Here is a 12873-nt window from a genome sequence, read left to right on the forward strand (position 1 = left end):
TCGCTAATGGCAAAATACTCAGATACTCTTCTGGCAACAGTAGAAGTAGACAGATCTCCCTGTGATTGGGTAACTTTGGCCTGCAGACACATGCACTATAATCCTTCAGACTTGGGACAGAATATATGCTGAACCAAAGCCCACCCTAAAATTCTGTAAGCTATTATATCCTAGCCTCTGTATCAGATTAGCAAGATCAAAGTAAAACCATTCCTGTAGTGCTTTGCTTTGGTAACACAGATACTAAAATTGGAACAATACAGAGAAGTTTAGCATGGCCCCTGCACAAAGATGTCACACAAATGGGTGAAACGTTCCATATTTTTTGAAACTAGAGATTATCATACTAAGCGAAGTAAGTCAGAAAGAAAAAGACAAATACCATATGATATCACTTCCACGTGCAATCTAAAATATGGCACAAGTGAACCTATCTACGAAACAGAAACAGACTCACAGACATAGAGAACAGACTTGTGGTTGCCAAGGGGGAGTGGGGTGGGAGAGGGATGGACTGGGAGTTTGGAGTTAGTAGATGCAAACTACTATATATAGAATGGATAAACAACAAGGTCCTACTGTATAGCACAGGGAACTATACTCAATATCCTGGGATAAACCATAATGGAAAAGAATATAAAAGAACGTATATATGTGTATAACTGAGTCACTCTGCTGTATAGCAGAAATTAACACAACATTGTAAATCAACTATATTTCAATTAAAAAATCATTCCTGTAACATGTCATGCTTTTTCACTGTCAAAGTATCTTTTTTAAATAATATAAAATGATGACATTAAACTAAAGTTATATTTAAAGTAAAATAATTGTTCTTACACTTTGGGTGAAGAGTGTGGACAATTTCATGAAAGCTATGGAACTTATTCCTAGAGAAATACTATATATACAAAAGCACAGAATTTTTTTTTGCCGTAAGCGGGCCTCTCACTGTTGTGGCCTCTCCCGTTGCGGAGCGCAGGCTCAGCAGCCATGGCTCACGGGCCCAGCCGCTCCGCGGCACATGGGATCTTCCCGGACCGGGGCACAAACCGTGTCCCCCGCATCGGCAGGCGGACTCTCAACCACTGCGCCACCAGGGAAGCCCAAAAGCACAGAATTTTGATGAATTCATCCATCTTCCCTCGCCCCTCCTTAATCTCATTTAGGGTGTTTCTCAAAGCTGGTCTGAAAGTCAAGCTTCCTGGGCTGCACACTAGAACTAGTAATTCAGAATTGGGGGACTGATCCCCAGGAAGCTGCATTTTAATAAGCATCTCCCAGGTGATCTTTACATACACTTAAGGTAAGAGTCCCAAGTAAAGATTCTGTGGAGCAGAATCTAAAAATTCAGAATTAAAAAGAAGTTTCTGATACCTCATCTTTGTCAAAGCACATAAATACCTTTGCCTGAAGGTTATGTGTAGACATATTATTTAGTCCATCCACCAGAGGCCGGTGTAGGATTATTCCCTGCATTGTATAGTGTTACACTACACAATACACACTATACATAGATACTACACAATACATACTGCACATAATTGGTTTTAACTACTTCAATGAAGAGATGTGGAAAACTATACTGAAATATATAAAATTTTATTAAAATATAAAATACTGTAGACAGTATTTTACATTTTTTATATTGTATAACCAAGATTTCTTTAATATTTAACCTTGATGTTCCTCTTTTAAATAATAATTAGTCCCCATTGTCATAACACTTGAGTAAATCTTTAAAACTTATCAAGTATCTTCATGTATATTTCATCTGATTCTCTCCATAACCATGAGACACCAAGCAGACAGAATTATCCCTGATTTATAGATTCAGAGAGAGTAAGTGGCAGGACAGCAGTCTCAAAGAGTTAATAAATGCCTGGACCAGGTCTTCTGAATCCTACATTAGAAAAGCATCCTTTCCATTACACTGGTCCTGCCCACAACAAAATAAGAAATATAAGGGCAGTATACTCAATTCTTCATAAAACTAAATTCCTCCAACCTAAGAAATTTCCCTTCACCTTGAGATCATGCCCTTCTGCCTGCCTACACAAAGATGCATCTACTCAAGACAACCTCTTTTATTCATATAGGTTGGAGAAAGCTGGAGTAATTTTCTTCTGTCTCCTTTATAAATAAATGCTTCCTAGAAGTTTTCAAACTTTATGAGGTAGAATAACCTCTTCTATATAAATCTGTAATAATATAGGACTCGTACATTGGCATATGAGAGCAATGCAAGAACAGACTTAAATTATACATGTCTTTCACACTCCCTCGTTTTTTTCAGAGTGCTCCAAGACATCCCTTGAATATAAAAAAACCCTGAAGTAAAAAAAAAGAAAAAGTCTTTAAATCCGCTGTTCTAAGTATTCTTATTGCTCTTTTCTCAACTCGTATTAAGTGTTTATTCAATCTAAAATTGAGACTCGAAAACCAAAGGCAATATTCTAGATACTGTTTTATGCATTGCCTGAGCAGTCAACCTGTAACTGTACATAGTCTACAGACATATAGATTGCTATTGTGCCTTCACACATCTAGAGCATTTGGAACACCCAGCACACAGAAATAAATAAGAACAACATATTTCTGTCTCATTCATCTTGTATTCCCAGATTCTAGCTCAATGCCTGAATTATAGCAGGAATACAGTCAATACAGAAATGACCTCAACATTAGCAAGAACTGGATTGACACTACAATTAGGGACTAAGCCCAATACCCCGAAATTAGATGACTGGCTATAAGTCACACAAAGCCTAATTTGGAGAAGGTGGAAAAAAAAGAGAAAATGGTACTTGATTCACAATCCCTTTTTTCTAATCAGGGATTCACACGCTACAAAAACTAATACAAAGGCAGGCTAAGTCCGGAAAGAACATGAAAATGGTACAATCGTTCCTCACTGTGCTAAGGGAGCAATGGGCTGCAAAAAGAGTAAGCTAACTAGTGTTCACTTCAATCTATCCCACCTGGAATGAATCCAAATAGGAAGGAAAAAAAGACACAAAAAAATCTCATACTAGACTGATTGTGGCTGGATTTTCATATAAGGAAGACATGAGTTCGGTTAAAATAAAGTTTCCTGTTTGTATCCCTTTGTGTTTAGCTGACCGTTTCAAAGAAAATATTATTGTTCTATGGCTGAAAGAACATTTTGCTAAAACCATCCAGATGTGACTATGTACCCATTCACTGAATCAAAGGACACAATCTTATGACCACCTCAGTTTCAAGTCCAGTAATTTACTCTTTTCCATCAAGTATAACAACATATTGACAACAATAAGTAAAAATTAAAGAAAAATGCATATGAAACAAATGTGCATGCACTTAATATTGTTTAAATTGGCTACTTAAAGGTTGATAGTAACCATCTTAAAAGTTTCTTTGGCTACCAGTAATTCTTTGCTTGTGTTTTGGAAAAGTTCAAAATTCCATTTGCCTAAGAAAGTTCACCGAATTTATATGTACATATAAAATATACTATATATGTATATGTGTGTGTATTGAAAAGTTATAAAGAGAGAAATAAAATGATTCATTTATTTGGATATAAGTCAAATTTAAAACTTCACATAATATCTTATGTGTGTTTTACTGAGAAAATACACTAGAAAAGATATTTATTGCAAGAAAATATGTGTTAAAAACACTGCCGAAAATAAATGTAATGATTGTAATTCAAAATGTTGTAAATACTTAAATACATTTTCTTTCCTTATCCAATTACACCTAAATTACAGCAGAGAAGACAAATGACTATCTATGGACCAAATATTCATGTGTAAAATTAATATGAATTGTAACAACTGCGGCTGAAGATTTATGGTAATATCTCTAAAACAAAATGGCTTGATCAGCTCAAAATCCATCATAATTTGAGACGGGGAAATTTCCTTCTGCAACTGAACCAGCAGTTTTCTGTGTTTCATAATTTGTCAATTTGTTCCCGAAGAGAAGTAATTCAGTGATGACAAAAGAAATAGAGAAACAAATGAAAATTGCTTAATGACAGTCTGGGGGACAGTTTGGTCCCCCAAAGAGAAAGAAAAGGTTAAACAGCTGATAATGCTTCTTCCAAAGGACTCTGCTATAAAGTAGTTCACTTCATCCAATACTTTTTTCTCCTTCAGTGTTCTATGTGATATTTGATGTTATTCTGTGATAAATAAGTAACATACAGATAGCTACTAAATGTATGATCAATATAAAACCATGAGCTTTTTTTCTTCTCCTTTTAGTCTTTTCAACAATACCCCCCCCCCCAAAAATCAATCAATCAATCAACTGCTTCCTTATTCTCTCCCCTGGGATACCAGGTTAATTAGGTGGGTTTTTTTTTTTAATTGCCTAGTTGCTTTTATTACCAAGTCCTCATATGATGCCTTCTACAAATTTCTCTTGAATTTAACATCCCAGTGGTCTATATCTTAAGTTAAAGCAAGTTTACTGCTACTTGCTGTACTTGCTATTTTCAATAATGCACTTTACTGTTAAACTCATATTTGCAAAAGTGCTTCCCAAGTTGCCTTTTTTTCTTAATGTGGCTAACGTAAAAAAGGAAACAGAAAGACACTGCAAATGGCCAGTGAACTAAAAACACCGCTCAATATTCAGTAGGGAATTAAATGACTGATAACAACAGCACAGAAAATGTGGCTTACGTGCCACCTGGAAGCATAAAGCTGGTCAGTTCATTTCCAACTTCCGCTGGCAGGCAATCTGCCAGTCGCAAGGGTGTCAAAACAATGCTAAGCCCGCTGGTCTCTATCTAATACTAGACAGAAAACAACTGCAAAAGGCTGCACAGCGAGGATTATTTTTTGTTGTTGTGTTTTCTTTATGAGAGAAAGCTGTTTTTATGCTCTACTGAAATTCCTTTTCTGCTCTGAAATTGGTAAGAGGGCCAGCTGCTTTCTCTATTTTTCTCTGCGGTATTTTTCTACAGCAGATTTTAAATTCATTCTTCAGATGGGGAAAAGACTCTTTGTCCCTCTTTGGAAGTTTAAAGATGCATTTCTAATGTTCAAATTCAAAATAGCTTTGGGGACCAAAATGACATGTCAACTTCGGAAACATGCTGTTTTATGTGCTGTCACCAGTTTCATTTTTAATTACATTTTTCAGAAGTTGTCAAGTGTGAGTGGTGATATTCCTTTGGCTGAACTGACAACTCAAAATGTATCAGTCCAGAAGTATAAACCAAGTCCCAGCCCAAGATCCTGAGCTCTTGACAGAACATACACTCAGTAAGGGAAAAAATAAAAGGCTCCTGAAATGAGAACTTTGAACAAGTCACTTGGCCTCAGTGGGCCTCAGGATCTCCAGGTAAAACACTTGTGACTCATCTTGGTTTCTTTTCCCTAATCCTCTGTCAGTCACCTGTTACCAAGTACTGTCACTCTCACTTGCATCGGCCCTATCTCCTTTCCATTTCCTCCTCCACGGCCCTAGTGGAGTCTGTTGCAACCACATATGCATTTCTGCTCAGCCTCCTAGCTAAGCTAGTCTCCCTGACTCTAGTTGCTTCTCTCCTTTTTTGCCTCTATTTTTCAAAATCCCTTGCAGTATGCGTGTGTGTGTGTGTGTGTGTGTGTGTGTGTGTGTGTGTGTGTTGAAATTCTACTATGGTTCCCAGTTAGAAAGTATATCAAATCCAAACTCGGGGCATCATGACATCGGGGCATCCTTTGGTGGGCTCTTCCTACTGTGCCTAGCCATTAAATGTGTATGTTCTTTAGGGTTTGGTCTGAGGCCCTCCTATCTGTGTTTCTGACATCCTTCATTCTCTTATTTTCTTTTTGTTTCATTTATTCAACAAATATTTATTAAGCATTGATTTATTCTACATTACCAAACACTGCTTTAGACACTAGAATAATAATGGTGAACAAAACCCCCAAGCAATCAGCCATCATGGAGCTTACACTCTGGAGAAGTACAGAGTGTAAGTGTTTTGGGGTAGCACATCCATTCCTATGGCTCACATTATCCACGTGCCAGTGAATCCCAGACCTTGAGAACTGCCCGATGCCGTATGGAAGGCAGAAAAGCAAAATGGTTCCGGGTACGGGCTCTGGAGCCACGATGATTAGGCCCATAATCCAATGTCATCACTAACTAGTTACATGACCTTAGGCAATTCTGTTAGGGCTGCCATAACAAAATAACACAGACCAGGTGGCTGAAACAACACAAATGTATTTTCCCACACTTCTGGAGGCTAGAAGTCTGAGATCAAGGCGTAGGCAGGTCTGGTTTCTCCTGAGGCCCCTCACCTTAGCTTGCAAATGGCTGCCTTCTCACTGTGTCCTCCTGTGGTGTTTTCTCTGTGGACAGGCATCCCTGGTGTTTCTTCTTATGAGGACACCAGTCATACTGAATTAGGACCCCACCTTTATGACCTCATTTAATCTTAATTACCTCTTAAAAGGCTCTGTCTCCAAATACAGTTGCCTTACTGGTTAGGGCTGCAACAGATAAATTTTGAAGGGACACAATTTAGTCCATAACAGCAATTTACTTAACCATAAGCCTTGGTTTCCTCATCTGTAAGTTAAGAATAATAAAAATAAAAATGTAAAAAAGAAATTCACTAGGTAATTACGAAGATTGAGATGACCCAGGTAAAGTGCTAAGCATAATACCTAGTACTTAACAAATGTTAGCTGCTTATCAATAAGAGAAGGTCAAACTCTCTCATGAGTATTAAGATTATTAAAACCTAAGAAAAACTGAAACCTATTCAGAGGTTTTGAAACTAAGAGTTTGGGACAATCAAAGACTAGACCACCACCAGATTATAAAGCCACAGGCCTAGCCGTTTGTCCAGAACATTCAGACACACAATGTTCTACCTAAGGGGGAATTTAATTCAAATATTAACAAGTGTGAAGGGAGAAAGGGAGATTGAGATGACAGGATTTTTTCTTTTCAAATATATGTTGAAAGAACAATAAAATGCTAAAAGCACGAAGTATTGAAAGTGAAATGAGAACAGCATAAAGAAAACAAGAAACAAAATTACACATCAAAATCAGAAACAAGATCTTTGATCTCGACATAAGAAAATAGGTTAAGGTAGATAAATATGGCAGTTGAGTAAAAAGCTATTATTATGGGGTAATATAGAAACAGGTAAATCTGGATTCTAGGGAATCTGGATCCTAGGTATTTTAAGAATGAAATACGAAGTCCTATTTAAGAGTTAATCATAAAATCACAGTAGATTCATTTCAATTTCCAAAGCATTTTAAGCTGAAGTTGGTAAAATTGGCAACCTTAATGGAAATTAATCATTTTACCTGAAGCACAAAATCATAACAATAATGGTGTGTGTGTATGTGTACGTGTGTGTATGTGTGTGTGTGAGACTATGAGTGCTTGAGAACACAAACTATATCTTAATTGTTTTTGAATCCTTAGCATCTAAAACAAGAAACTCAGATCATAACAAGACACAGAGGATTACTGAATGAATAAATGAATGAATGCATTAACAGAAAATCAAGTATAATTATTTATATCTGTGTTTTTGTAACCTAAAAAAAGATGGAAACATAACAGATAAGGAGGAAGAAGCATTTTTCCTTTAGACAAATAGTCCAGTATAAATTAATTATATTCACAAAGAAACTGAAATACCAAAGATTGAAAGTCAGCCTCTTATCATTATCCACAATAATGTCAAAAATATAATGTCTTCACTGATAATGAACAAAACCAAAACCTGCATGCTGATTTTCTAATACAAATCTTAAACTAAGTCTTACTTTCTTGAACTGATGACACTAATTGAGAATTCAATTATAAATGTCTGCTTAAAACTAATAAGTAATATGTCTCTTTAAACATTTTGACAAAACACTGGAATCATCATCAACTATGCACTGTGATTATTAAAACCAGAGCTGCTTTTTAAAAAAACTGCAAGAGCTTCCCTGGTGGCGCAGTGGTTGAGAGTCCGCCTGCAGATGCAGGGGACACGGGTTCGTGCCCTGGTCAGGGAAGATCCCATATGCCGCGGAGCGGCTGGGCCCGTGAGCCATGGCCGCTGAGCCTGCGCGTCCAGAGCCTGTGCTCCGCAATGGGAGAGGCCACAGCAGTGAGAGCCCTGCGTACTGGAAAAAAGAAAAAAAGAAACAAAAAACTGCAAAACATGGTCAACATAAATGTACTACAGTTACAGTTATGGTACAATATTAACAGTTTCCAACTGTTTTCCAAGCATCTGAAGCAGTAATGTGAATTTCTTCAATAAGGCTATAGTTTAATTTTTTCCAGGGAAATATTTTTAATAGGATTACTGACCCCTTTAACACTCTTGGAAAGAAAATGAATCCCATAAACATTCTGGCATATAACTATTATAAAAATAAATAGAACAATCAGTGGAAATGGTAATGTACTTGAGATACTAAACTTACTAAAGAAATGTACATAAGTATATGTGGTGATAGCCAGTTTAACACAGAAAAGATTCCACTTCATATCAGCAAAACAACCAAATACACTAAGACAAATGAAGGGCTGGAAAGAAGGAGAAATCTTTGAAGAAACAGCTTTCATGTCTTCCGTCAAACAGAACTAACAGACAGAACACACTGACTGATCAATTCTGCTGGCTATCATTCAACTCTTAGGCTTGACCCTAAGTACTATTTGGCTTTTCAGAAGGTATTTAAATGTTTCTGGGGGAAAAAAGGACACTTACTGATTTAAGACATATTTTTCCACTCACAAATCTTTGTTGTAGGAGGAATTTTTTCAGGTCATTAGTTTATAATGTGAACTGGCGCCTAGGGACATTTTGAAAGGGAAAAAACTAGTGTGCTTGGAGATGCAGTTTATATGACTTGTATCATCATTTATTTCAGCTCAGTTTGGGGCCTAAAACTGAACTCAAAATGAAGTCACCACATCTGCAACAGTTTCTCTCGGCATGGAATGAGCATACAGAAAATTGAAAAAAGAATTAGACCCCTTATCCCAAAAACAAAAACAGCATAACCTCCTTAGAATATCCAAGTCCTTGCAAGGAGTTCTTAGTCTTTCAGAGTACAAAAATAAAGTCCGCCTTACAAATAAATTTCCGAAATAATCTGGATTATCAAAATGCCACTGGCACACCGAAATGCATTAGTTCTGCCAGTTTTATCCTTGCTTCCACACCCTACCCCAGCCATTCATACTGCCATGCTTGGCTCTGGAAAACATGGAACTAAATCATTAAGCTCAGAGAAAGCAAGCATCTTCCTAAATCCATGTGCATAGACCAAAAGATGATTTGGCCATTATCAAGATTAATTTGATCCACATATCATGTCAAAATAGATCATTCACAGCCCAAGTTAACAAGAATTTCCTAAATTTTCTGTTTCCCTTAAGTGTAAACAAAATAGATAATGATATTCCCACTACCTGGCACAATAAAAGAATCAGGTTGGAATCACTTTTCCTTTTCTTCATTAGAACTACCCTTCTTTTACATTTTTTAAGGACACATGAACTATAACTTCAAATCATGAAGTCAGGTATCCTGAGACTGTCATGACCAGATGCACACTGGACTCCGCTTAAGAGCTGAGTCAACAGTCTCCCGAACGTGGATCCCATGATCCCATGATCCCAAGGTTGAGAGCAAGAACTCAATGCCTACAGGAGCCACTTAAGTGAGGGAAGCAGGCAGGGTATACACAGGTTTTTCGAGTGTGTGAGAGCCAGAGAGTGTGTCACACGAGGGAGGTCACATGGCAAGGGCTCCTGAACTCCAGCTGATATTGCCATCAGGGAAATAAGAGGTAACCGACCTTCTCACTTAATCAGAAAAAAAAAAGCAAATCAAGATCTTTATGTAAAATTTCCAACTTATAACTGTTGGCTCAATAAAACAACAATACTGCATGAGGCAACCAAACACATCACAAGAAACACACAGCACGGGTTTGGCCTTTAGGGTTTTAGTTATCACTCTGGTCTAAAAGGTTATTTCCATTCTACAGAAAACATAGCATCATCATCATCACAACAACAACAACAACAACAATAAAATAATACCTAGCCTTCATTAAGCATGTATGTGCTAGCCACTATGCTAACAGTTTTACATGGATTATCTCAAATAACCTTCATCAACCTTTAAGGTACTATTATTATCCCCTCTTTACTCAGTGACCTCCCCCCAAGGCAGAAAGTGGCTATGGCAGAATCCAAAAGTGTGCAGTGTAACTCCACACCCTACACTATGCTAGATTGCTTCAATGTTTTCAATATGCTTTTAAAAACCTCCACTTTTTTGCACTTGTGTTTCTTCAAAAATAAAACGAAGGGATTACTACTAAATGATTTCTCAAGTCCTCTTAAGTTCTCAAATTCAATGGCTCTGACTCCATAATACAACTCCTGATTGGATAAAAATGTTAGTATTTACATGCATCAGTTGCAAACGCCCTGATGAGAATCACCTGATCAAAGAGATAGAATGAATGAATGCTCATTCAATAGTCTTTCTGAAAAAGACAGCAAAGACATAAAACTATAATAAAATTCATTGTCTCAACTGCTATAGAAAGTTTACTTCTCCATTTTACCTTTTGAAAGATGAGTGAAAGTGCTCAGAAATTCCTCATATGTTTGCTCGTGACAATTCACAAACTTGTCCAAGACTTCTTCAATGTGCCGATCTTCATCCATCACCTCCAATTCTGGTATCCGGCAGGCATTCCTATTCATGAAGCCACTTTCTCTGTAAGACAAAGAAAAACATGAGCTACAGAGAGCTGTGCGGTACCAGCCTCTCCTAAAAATACTCCAGATGTGTAGGTAGAAGAATTCCAAGGCCCTAAAAGGACAAGTCAAGATAGTTAGTAGAGCAATAAACCCTAGTTCAAGAGACCAGAGTTTTATTCCTATCTCAACTGCTAAACTGTTAACTATCACAATTTTATTTTTGCTTCAGTTCCTCATTTCCATCTTCTTAATTCACAGGAATATCACCACAGTTACACAATCAGAAACCCAAAATCTTTCAAGGTAAGGTGAACTTCAAAGAATATGTCAAACAACCACCCTTCCAATGACAACAATAGTGGCTAACATTTATTAGTTCCTTTTGAGCACGTGTTAGGTAACAGGTGCTGTTCCAAGCACTTCATAACAATTCTAGCTCAGATCACAGAGCCAGTAGGCAGAAGTGTCAGTTCTAGAAGTGTGATCCTAGAACCCATGCCCTTAAGTACTTCACTATGTTTCTCTAATCATTGCATGACACACACATACCCCTCCATACTATTGTACTATTGCTGCCGAACAGCTGACTTGTCTGTGCTCTAACACATCCAGACACTGGGAACTCTGAATGTTCCAAAGAAGCCTTTGGACAGCTCTATTAAAGCCTCCTTCTAAGACTGAGCCTAAATCTGTCTCCCTGTACCCTACCCCAACTGGTCCTGAGTCCCTGGATGGGACTGAATAATTTCAATCCTTTTTATCCGTGATATCCTTTCAAATATTTGAACAAGCCTATACTGTCCTTTCTCAATCTTCTCATTTCATTCACTTCATTTCTTTTTCAAACTCCAGTTCAGAATTCAGTTTCTCTTTGAAAGCTTTAGCTTCCCATCTCCCATCATCACAGGAAGAGCAAATCATAATTTCTGTGCTGCCTCTTTATAAGCGGTGTCTACTGTTCCACTTATCACATTGTATTGTAAATAGTTATATACATTTCTGTGTCCTCTGTTAGACTTAGAGCCCGTGAAAGGCAGGGTCCATGTCTTTTCATAGCTCAGGAGGTGGCATAGAGCTGGCAGTCCATCAGTCTTAAGCTAAAATTATGCATTTCAGCAGGTACTATAGTCAGATATTGCTAGAAGCTGGCAAAAGACTCAACTAAACCTGCCCAATACTATATCTGTACCTTGTATGACATGGCTTTGGGTCCTTTCACCCTTTTGATCAATCTACCTGGAAAAGATTTCAAGTGCCTGCATCCCTTTAAAATATGCCATCCAGAAATGAAGACAAGACTCCAGGTATGGTCTGGAGACACTAAGATTTGACTAACTCTCACGTTCCAAATGTTACACTCCTGCTTTATACCTGAAGATCACGTTCACATGCTAGTGCCGCTTCACATGGTCAGCTCATTCATTGACTGCTTCGCTAACTAAATGCTTGTCAGCTAAGACACAACACCTCAATCCCTGCGGAGTTTGAACTTTGTTTTTGGTTGTGATATTTCATCTTGTTAAATTCCATTCATTCTGTGTGAAATATGATTCTTACACAGCTTTGAGAAAAAATGACTATCTACACAAAGCAGAAGAATAATGACAGCCTAAGCACCCAGTGTAATTCATGGGGGATAATAAAAAGGAGGGGTTCTCTGATACTGTATAGACACCATGTTCTTCTATTTTTCCAAAACAAGGGTGAAAATCTGGTGTCTGTTATTAACTTTATTTGGTATTTACCAAAAAGCTCAGAAAAAAAAATAATAAAACAAAAATGTATTCATAAGATGATACCCAAAGTCACCTAGTGGCAAGACCTGACCTGAATTAATATGAAAGTGTTTATGACTTTTATTTATTCTGTTTAAATAGTATAACTATTCATATCCTGAAAAAATACTAATGGGCTTGCTTTTGAGGTGCTTTCCTGATCTCACTGGAGATTTTCTGCAATACGTGGCATTTGCCCTGATTACCTTTCTAAACTCCAAAAACTTCTGAATTCTGAAAGACATCTGACCCCAAGGGTTTTAAACTGGAATTGTGAAGCTACAAGAACCTCCCAAGATTGCTATGAGGATTAGATGAATATACATGGGGCCTCAAGAAATGTTAGCTGTGATGATGA

General features: G+C 37.4%; 1 protein-coding gene across 6 annotated transcripts in view; it reads right to left on the reverse strand.

Moving 5' to 3' along the window:
* The window catches only part of IFTAP (intraflagellar transport associated protein), an 89412-nt gene that overhangs the window by 61921 nt on the left and 14618 nt on the right, over positions 1–12873 (reverse strand). For all 6 annotated transcript variants that reach the window (XR_013829313.1, XM_079928229.1, XM_079928230.1 and 3 more), the window contains one exon: positions 10602–10756. Coding sequence is in view for 5 of the 6 variants with exons in the window: in XM_079928229.1 (XP_079784355.1) it covers positions 10602–10743 (142 nt within the window). In the remaining variant the exon portion in view is untranslated. The remainder of the gene's footprint in view (positions 1–10601; positions 10757–12873) is intronic.

Source organism: Stenella coeruleoalba, assembly GCF_951394435.1.
Source record: "Stenella coeruleoalba genome assembly, chromosome: 8".
Taxonomy (NCBI): Eukaryota; Metazoa; Chordata; class Mammalia; order Artiodactyla; family Delphinidae; genus Stenella; species Stenella coeruleoalba.